The 10,711-nt window shown below is 32.0% G+C and overlaps 1 protein-coding gene across 1 annotated transcript; it reads right to left on the bottom strand.

Moving 5' to 3' along the window:
• Window positions 1–978: 978 nt before the first annotated feature.
• LOC132722051 (myeloid differentiation primary response protein MyD88-like) lies at window positions 979–3,816 on the bottom strand. Its single transcript, XM_060706453.1, has 3 exons — window positions 3,789–3,816; window positions 3,322–3,413; window positions 979–3,009 (listed from the first exon to the last, which is right to left on the bottom strand). Exons 1-3 carry the CDS (start codon window positions 3,797–3,799, stop codon window positions 2,774–2,776), a joined length of 339 nt encoding a protein of 112 aa, XP_060562436.1. The 5' UTR covers window positions 3,800–3,816; the 3' UTR covers window positions 979–2,773.
• Between the last annotated feature and the right edge of the window lie 6,895 nt (window positions 3,817–10,711).

Here is a 10,711-nt window from a genome sequence, read left to right as displayed (position 1 = left end):
GATATCAACTTTAACACAAATGTGTACGACGTATTTGGCATTTAGTACAAAACAAAACTCATTAAAATAATAGTTTACACTATTTGAAAAGTACTTTTACATATTAATTTGAAAAAAAATGTGGAATTGTGAATATAATTCCTCAATTATCGCGTGAACGAACTAATTAGCGGATGCTTTACAACTTGATGATCTCATTAAAACATGACTTTAGAATTGCTGCATCGATCGGACTGTTATATATCGGACTTCAAACATCTTTCATAATCTGTTCAACGATAAATTTTGCCAATCTGCGACAAAACAATTTAAATTGGTCCACTTCATTGGAAGCTGTACTGTGAATCACCGCGGGGCGTAAGTCTATTGTGTCCTGTACGTACGTCATAGCATGCTGCGTTATCTGATGTAATGATATCTGATTGACACTTATTTATTTATTTATTTATGTATGCCTCATCTTTACATGTATACATAAAAATATATAAAAAAAACATGAATCACAAACTATTTTTACTTTTGTTTCTAAGGGAGACAACTCCACAGACCATATCACATCAGTTTACTGTTTTATGCACTGGGGAATTGTCCCCCCTAGCTACATTGTATTTCAAAGACATAACATCAATATATTTACACTATTGCATGTTTTTCTTACAGAAGTTTAAATTAAGGTATAAAATTGAACACAATGAATAAAACAATGCTTAAATGTTTAAATGCGAATGGTAAGAAGAAAATTATCATTATACTTATATCATTTAACATTGGAAAGTATATCATTATTATACTTTATACTTTACATTCTCAAAATGTTACCAACCTAAGTATATCAACGATTTGTTTTCTTCAACATAATTTACATGAACATATGTTTTATATCAATACAATACATTGGTTTAATCAATGAATGTTCTATACAGATGCAACATATATTTGTAAAATATATAATGTATATATGGTCGTTCATACTCAATTAATGAAATTTATAAAACCATATCCTGTCAAATAAAATTTCTTACGACTGTTTGCATTATACAATTTTATATTGTATATTACATTATACTAATGTCCAATTAAATTTATCTAAGACTATATAAACTGTAAAATATTATTCACTATTTGAAAAGGTAAGTATAACAATGTTTGCTATGTGCATGAGACCACAGTCTTATTGTGGATAAAACATTTATCTTAAAAAATTGCAAATTTTAATTTCTTAAGTAACATAATATAATATTAATTAAGCATATAAAGTTATAACATTCATAGCCATATTATATCGCATGTTATACAAATATATAAAGGGCAAATACATGGTTAAGAGAAAAAATTAAGTAATTTGTAAAAATATCTCTGACATTTCAATATTTTCTGTAATAAGGTGGACATTGATATCAGATTAATTCTGTTACAAACAAGCCCTAAACAAGATTCGAGTCTGGAATTTATTGCAAATGAGAAGCTTTATAAATGAATTTACTGATAGTAATATTATTATTAACACAGTCTTAAGTCAAAGGTGTAATTCATCCCTGATATAATAAGTTTATTCATAGGAAGCATTAAATTCAAACATTGGATCTGGTCTTGTTCCGTCCAAATATTCTATATTATGATAAACATACAGCGTTAATTAAGTTTAGCGTCACACGTGGTAGAATTTATTGTCATTTATAGTCCCTAATTACCATAATTTATTGAACGATATTTCCACAGACACTTGGGGTTTGAAGCTCAAAACGCCTTTAAAATCCAAATAAAATGCATATTTGTCAATCCCAGCACATGTACTGATCATATATATAAAAAAGAAACTTAATATAAGCCGTTTTGAAAAAAAAAATCATATTTCAACATCTATAATAAAACACAAGATAACAATGTTCGCCGTAGAAAATCCGCACCCCTACCGTCATAATCACCATGTATTTTATTCCATTTCCAATATTTTCACATAATCCTTTGGTCCATCGACACATAAGATATAATTCTTCACGATGATGAAGATGGAAACCAGTCGGCTATGAACGAAGCCATCCGATTATTTGGCTCTCAAACCTAAAAGCGCTGCGCATTTTGCACACGGCAAAGCTGGGGCAAAGTTTGAATTTATGGAAAGATTTTGTCAATGGAGAGAAACGGCGATAATCTTGATGTTTATTTCGGCTGTTGCTTTGTTTATATTACCGTTGAAGTTTAAAATTGACCATCATCGTGAAGAATTATATCTTCTGTGTCGATGGACCAAAGGATTGTGTGAAAATATTGGAAATGGAATAAAATACATGGTGATTATGACGGTATAGGTGCGGATTTTTTCCGGCGTACATGTTTATCTTGTGTATTATTATAGATGTTGAAATATGATTTTTTTTTTTCAAAACGGCTTATATTAAGTTTTTTTGATATATATGATCAGTACATGTGCTGGGATTGACAAATATGCATTTTATTTGGATTTTAAAGGCGTTTTGAGCTCCAAACCCCAAGTGTCTGTGGATATTTCGTCATATATATGTACCTATACATGTCTTTGTTAACTTGTAGGAATGAATCTTGATATTTCGATTTTCGGTATCTGCATACAAGTGATATTTTAAATGCATTGAAATATGCGATGTTGGATACATGAAAATGTTTCCCCAATATTCAATGTTATATATAATGTATCTGCTTTTTCTAATCTTGCATATATGTTTGTAAAATGATATATATAAAAGCATGTATCTATCTAACTTGTCAGCAAACTTCTAGTTCTAGACTGACCAGATTATTCATCATGTCCATCTAAACGCTTTGGAGTTGAATATTTTAAATCTGTCAAACTTTCGTCAAATGGATTTGATTCATCTTCCGATGGCGCAACTATGGCTGCAGAAAGTTTGTCCCAAACCAATTCATTCATACCGGGCCTTGTGAAGTCACATAATGTCAGAAAGCGAAGGATTCTGGGTATTGGTGTATTTCTTTCACGAATAACTGGGAGAAGTGTCTTACTTCTTGCAGCTATAATTAGATGTAGAAATACATAAGAAACATAAACGTACTAAGCTAAGGTTATCAATGAAAGAGAGTATAAATCTAATACCAGTTTCCACAACTACATGGTGAAATATGGGCTAGAAAAAGGTATTTTGGACTATACATTAATCGCAGTAATATTATGAATACAAAAATAATAGTTAGAATACTGAAAGGCCAAAATTGTCACACACAGATGGACATACACAAATTATCCGTAGATATAAATGCTTGTGCAGAACAAAACTTTATTTCCTTCGCTAGTCTTTAGTTGATTTATTTTCTTGTTAAACTTACCTGGTGGTAGAGAATGGGCAAATTTAATAATGAAGTCACATGCGGTTCCCTGTAAAAACTGTCCAGATAACAATATTACTACGCGACGGCATCTGAAAAGACAGAATGACACTGTTGTTGTAAATTATGCGCGTGAAGGCAACAACAAAAAACAACAGTGTTCAATGAGTAAAAACAATACAGCATTTACAGCATGGCCTAGCACAGTCTGCTTAATTGCAACACATGTCACACACGCAGTCCTCGAACCAGCATTAAAATTAATGTGAAGAGTTTTTTCATCTAAGTTTAATTTACATTCCAACATTGAAATGTTTCGTATGAAAACCTACAGAACATGATAACATAATTTAAAACATAGTAATTCAGCACAAATCAGCTGATTTTCTTTGCATGCGGTGAGAGGGTAGATATCCACACTTCAACGATAATCAGTGTCATACATAAAGTAAGCAAGTGAGTGATACCTTTTCGCCATGAAATATGCTGTAATCGTAGAACTTAGAATTTATATTCTCGTTTTACCTCAAGTTCTTCTTTTAATTGATATACAAAAACTGTCGGTCCATTTCACAATCAGAAGACCAGCATATGAAAGCATCATACATTTTGTCCTCTCCCCCAACTATACGAGGTATATCATCCGACATTCCAGGATTTCGTTGTATAAGTCTAGCAGGATCTTGTTCATTCGATATACCAGGATCTGTCTCTACTGGGTATCTCCCGGAATCTTCAGCTGACTTGTCAAACAGTCTACTGAAATAGATATGGTGTGAACGTTCACTCCTAGAGTTGATAAAATTTAATCCTAATACATATTTTTAAGATAATATTACACTATGTTCTGTTCCGTTCTCTTAAAAATTATATTTTGTTTGGATGCAACTATTTTCAATTTGCATTTTATGACCCTTTTGAGACACACTTTACAACGGGTCTGTCGTGTCAAGAGTATGGTAAACAACTTTCATCAACGAAAGTAAATAGTATTGGTTTTAAAGGCGATTACAGCTTTTATGGGATTGAGATGAATACTGCACTTAAATGGTGACTTCCCTTACTAACGAGATTTTTTGCGAAGAAAGTATGGTGTTGAAACATAATAAAATACAATCACTTATGCAACACCATCGAAATTAGGAACTAATACCAAATGAAGATTAGTTTCTGATGAAACCACTGAGACTTTGGTTTTTTATGAAGTAAATCAAAGGTCAAAAGACGTTTCATAATAAGTATATGCGGATCTTCTAAAATTCAAGGTGATTCCATCCACTGTTAAAGCTCCACTGTTAAAGCCCTTTTTTCAAAAGTGTGCAAATTTCTTTACCGGTCTTGTTCAGGTAATTCAGGAAGCATTTACATTTTTATCATCATCATCATCACCAGCATTGTCATCGTCGTTGACGTTGTCATCATCATTGTCCTTTCCGACATTAGTATAGTCAAGACTATACATGCATTGTGCTAGCGATATACGTACTGTACGTGTCAGCAAATCAAACTTCGGGAAATTTATTTGCTTGACCATAAATTAAAAAGTTAACGGCGGGAATACCCTTTCATTTCTAGTTTGTTTAAGATCTTGAAATCGAAATTTTACATGTAGTTTATTCCTTATTTTTGTGTATATCGATCAGGAAGTAATGTTCCACTTGAAAGATGTTATAAAAAATGCAAAGCTAATAACAAATATAATGTTTAAGGATATACTTAAATTTTTAAACTTATTTTGTTCCCACAATTGAATTAATTAAGATGTCATCCTATTCCCCACACCTTAGGCCTATATTTATGTATGTGGAATATCTGTTGTATAAAGTAGCATGCGAAACATTTAACGAGACTTATAACTAAATTACACGGTGCTCCATTATATAAGTTTTTACCAAAAAATAAGCAAATAAATAAATTAATAAATATATAAAATAAAAAATATGAAAAATAACTGCGGAATTATTTCAATATATAAAGATAACAAAGATATTAAGACAGAATGATATGGAATAGAAATACCTACAGACTCCCGGAAATCAACAAGTATCGAATCTTTCCGTTAATAAGAGATTCGCCCATAAATTACCGACTGTTCCATTCTGATATATCCACCTGTCTAGTAATTTAATTGTTGGACTCCTCATTCTAGACATCGTCGTAATGTCGTTATTAAAACCGGCAAGTACTGCTTAAAACACTATATTATTTTTAATGTCAGCTGCAACACCTTCGTTGTTTGTTTTTTTAAACAAGATTTCCCTCCAAATCCAGATACATGTATCTGAACAATATTTGCCTCGAAATTTTCTGCATGTTTTTATTATTATTTTAAACTTACCTTTTGACTTTTTAACGCCGTTCCGCGGGTTTCTTCAAAGCCACTTTGCGCAGATATGTAGCATTTATGGCAAACCACGAGCTCTAAAAATCGCATTGAATGGGTATCACGTGACCGCCCCGACAATATTAAAATTGTTACTCTCGTTATGAGATAGCGTTGAGTTATACAGGTAACATAATGTAATCAAAGTGATATGTACGTAAACATCAAATAATGAAATACACAAGTTTGCTTCTTTAAAAAGAAGCATGCGAGAGGTCCTTTTGCTGCTGTAAAAGATTTGTTTAATTTGAAAATATTTGGAAATAAGACAACACAATGAATGGTTATAAATTACAATAATTTATCAAAATATAATTTATTATATAAATTGAATATACAGTATCATAATGAAAGTTTGTTTTACACTTCATTTTTTTAATGTTTTGAAAGATTATATGCCGGAGAAATGGACTTTTTTCTTGGCGCATAAGGGATACTTTTTATACAAAGGGAACTAAATTTAAAAGAAATGATATGTATATTAAAAGTATTATCAAAATGAAAGTTTCTTGTAAAATTCAATAAGCAAATTTTCGGTTAATGTGTTGGTAAGTATATGGAAACATTTCCTCTACATTTTCCAAAACGGGCATAAAGTATGTTAATCAGACAATTTTAAGTCCAGGATTTACATAAAAAATGTTTTATATCATTTGATTGGAATAAACAGAATATAAAGCTGCATGCCTCCAACCACAATATTTTAAGAAAATCAAACTTGTGTCAAATTTGTGCTATTTGCGCCAAAAAATCCCCGTTGCGGTACTTAGTCATACCGGTCAAACTTGTTTTGTGCTTGGGTAAAAAAAAATGTGTCTTAGCAGTACTCGAACTTCTGCCTGTACGGGTAAAACACTTTACCGACACGGTTGCTCTACCTACAGCGCTAAAAAGACATATGATAACATTTACTTTTATTTTCATTTTATAGGTTGTGGCATTGATCTGCCTAACCTATGTTTCGCATAGTTATTGGTCTTTGTTATGTAAACAAAGGCTCAAGTTATCAGGACAGTACTATTTATCGGAACAAAAAATAGTAAAACGCTATTCAGAAAACAATACTGTAATCGATTTATACAGTTTAAAATTTTAAAATATTAGAACGGAATGAAACATCCACGTAGCGCTAAGTAACGTGATTTTTCTTTGTACCGATTCGTTCACTTCGATGCTAAATTTTCGTTTAAGTTAAGTCGTATTTTGAAACGGAGCATGCGCAAAACAAATTTTGTAGACTGCTCCTAATGGTTTTAAGCTGTAAATGCGATTCATTTACTACAATCAGATACGCAAAAATGGATGCCGCCATCAATCAGTCTGAACACTATGGAGAGGTCTGATGACCTCTCCAATGAAAAAATAACCATTTTCTGTTTAACTTTATCTAATGTGTACAAAGCTATATATCTGCTGTAAAAACTATTATTTGAATTTTTAAAAAAAGAAACCAAGTGTTTGAATGGTACATGTACGTGTAGTAAATTGGCTTGAAAGCAAATGGCGCTTACATGAAATCAGTGCTAAACGAAGAAAAAAGAATACTTAAATTAGCAGAATAATGTACACATAGTAGGTAAGTGTTCATTAGTAAGCATTTACAAAATTGAATTGGTCGACCACTTTAATTTGATAACACTAACCAATTAATTGGTTTGAAAATATTTTTATGAACAGTCAATAACAGATTTCAGCATGTTTTAAATTTATTATTATTAAATATGTTACGATTCATCTGAAATACTGCATTGGTTAACTCGAGCAAGAAACTTTACTTTCATTGCTCAGTACTGGTTGCTTCCAGGAACAGATTCGAGAGTGTTTCAATAAGCTCATGGCTTCCAACACAATCGAACTAAAATATATTTGTATAAACTAATCCTATTGGACAAAAAATAATTTCAAACGCTTAAGTTTGCTCCAGAACAACGAACAATATTCATTTGTGTTAAATACATGTACACTAGACATTCTATGTTGGTTTCCCACAAAGCAGAGAAGCATAATATATAATATTATATAGCATAAATAGCGTGATTTAACGGTGAACATATCAAACTGTTGAATTATGTTGATATTGGACATTTTATAAGACCTGTTGAAGTCCCAGCGTAAAGGGGTTCCATTGATGTTTTTTGACACGATGGGACTGGAAATAATTTTTCTTCTGAGTATATAATTCTTAATTATATTTTGCATATCCGTCTGTTTAATAGACGCAACTGATCTATGTAAGCAATGTCTTTCAAATAGAATGGTCTGGAAACGCGCTATGTAAACCCTTCTCGCTACAATTATACATGTCTCGTTATAAATCGGTATAGTTTGCTATAAGCAAATTATGTAAGTGTTCAAGAAAATGGCGAATATTAAATACACGAGCAAAACTGAAAGTTTTAACGACATGATGTTATTTAAAAATCTTTAAACTTTTGAAAAAAGGATAAATTACTATTTCAGGAAATGATGTTTTTTAAAGCCATTTTTGTTACAAAACATAGATTGTTTGTTCAGAATATTAGCCGATAATCGGCGCCATTTTGAAAATGCACCAAATTAAACATCAAATATTTGCAAATAACATCGTGAAATATTATAATATTTTTACATGATACGATTTAGTAACATCTTTTCTCTGTAAAATCAATTTCTATTTTGTCATTGAGCAATGCATAAATTTAAAGAAAGCTCATGAAACTCGGACCTATTTTCAAATGTGAGCAGTAGATTTTTACCTTGACACTGGGAACGAAACATTTCTAATTTCATTGCAAATCTATAAAATTGTTACTTTTAAAGAAAAAACTGGTAATATAATGTATTCAGAGTTAGTTTTTAGTAATTTTTTGATTGATTTAACAAAACATTATCTTATAATTTGATTTTTGAATGGTGATGTGCTATGCCATATCACGGTCGGTAGATAACCTAATCACTTGACTCAACCGAGACATCATTTTTCGTAAAATTGGTCTGTCTCCAGACCATTCTATTTGAAAGAAAGACCTTGATGTAAGATATTTAAATTTTATGATTTATATAGCTTTAGGACCTCATCAGTTCCTTTAAACAAAAAAATTACACTCACTGATCCAAGGAATGTATTCGGCATCAAGTGTTAAAACTTATAACCTCCTACACAATCAAGATAAAATAAATTCTGTATAAACTAAAACTTCAGGTTAGTCTGATGTCTGTCTTCCCACTTCCCCTCTGTGCGTGCAAGTCGCTAAGAAGGCACAGTTGGGACATAAAGGCAGAAAATTTGCGGCTTGGCGGGTAGTAAACTTAAATTAAAATTGCCCGTTATCGGGACTACTACTACTACTACTTCGTCAACAACTGCCGATGTCCTGACTAAAGCCGAGGGGAGTGGCCCTGCGATGTAAGCAGATACGACGAGGATGCTAGGGTGCTTGAGCCCCTAGCACAGATGGACGGCTTGTAAGACAGGCATTTTGCTTGGCACCAACAGCCCTTTAATGGGCTACCTCCTTTCATTATTCTCTCAGGTTACTGTACATCTAGATTCTCATTGACCGCCGTACAGTGACCTGCTTTTGGCTCAAAGCTAAGACTCTGTGGAAATTGTATGGAGGCAAATTATCACCACTTTGTGATTCATTAAAAATTTAACTTTTAAGGGTATGGCTTGTGACGTGTCCGGGGTCCGTACTCGGCAGCGGAAGCTTCTTTTTGTACCTTAACGGGCGGATGGACCCTCATTAAAAAGAGACTAAATACAAACATATACATACATGCAAAGGGGTACGGCTCATTTAATGTTCACAAAAGATGTATTTGATGGTAGAAAAAATTTATTCCTAAGTCAGAAATGAATTCTTAGTCCATTCCCATTACACTATACTGTATACTAATATATAGACTATATATATATTAACACATATATACTCTGGAACATACGATACGTTATAGTACATCCCAGATATACTGTAATGGGAATGGACTTAGAATTCATTTCTGACTTAGGAATACATTTTTTCTACCATCAAATACATATTTTGTGAACATTCAATGAGCCGTACCCCTTTGCATACATGTATGTAGTCTAATGTCTGTCATCATGGCAATAATTATAGTTTTCTGTACTATTTTCCACGGGTCCAGGTTACGTATACATCTGTCTAGTTGATGGATTACAATTTGAAAAAAAAAACAAAAACAAAAAAAAAAACACACACACACGTCAATGTTGTTTGTGGAAAATATATCGTTAACTTATTTATATAAAAGTTAAGACTATGCCGGGTTACTGTCACTTCGATTAAAAATGAGAATAGGCCTATCGTTATAATTTTCAATCAAGCTCGCCAAAATCCGACGTTGGGTCGGTGGGTTGGTATTTTTTTTTTTACATTTTAACATATTTTAACGTTTATTATCGATTATAGGTAAAAGTAGATTTTCAGACACTACATCTATTTAGAACATGATATGTTTTTAATAATTAGGATTTAAAATCGCCCAATTATTTTTTAGAAAGTGTACAATGGTGACATATTTCTGTAAGTGTGCTACTGTCCGGATATGATAAATTCGGATGCATTAAAATAACCCACAGTCCAGACTGACAAGTTGTTGGGAACATTTAAAATTGATATATGGTCAATTCAACACTAGAAAAAAAAATATTCATTATTCATTTAAAATGAAAGTAGGAGAAAAGAAATTATTTCTTTTGTTAATTAAACAAGCAGGGTCTATATTTTCCCTAGAACTGTATAAATATGACGTCGCTTTGAGATATTTTTTGCTTCTGGGCAAAAGCATGTCATATCGAAATTTCTCAAAAAACCCCATAGCACGCTTCCGAAAAAAAAAACAGTTATTGACAGCGTGTATGTACATTAATTTTGACAAAATAATTAAACTGTCACATTTCCGAAAAATCATTGAATTTAAATCCTCTCATGTAATTTAATTCCTTTATACCGCCTTAAACGCCCTTACTTAACCGAATCCGGGTCAGCTTCGGCCCTAACCTCT

This window comes from Ruditapes philippinarum, unplaced genomic scaffold (assembly GCF_026571515.1).
Source record: "Ruditapes philippinarum isolate M1 unplaced genomic scaffold, ASM2657151v2 ctg12582_1_1_1_1, whole genome shotgun sequence".
In the NCBI taxonomy this organism is placed as follows: Eukaryota; Metazoa; Mollusca; class Bivalvia; order Venerida; family Veneridae; genus Ruditapes; species Ruditapes philippinarum.
This window is presented reverse-complemented; position numbering and strand designations above follow the sequence as displayed.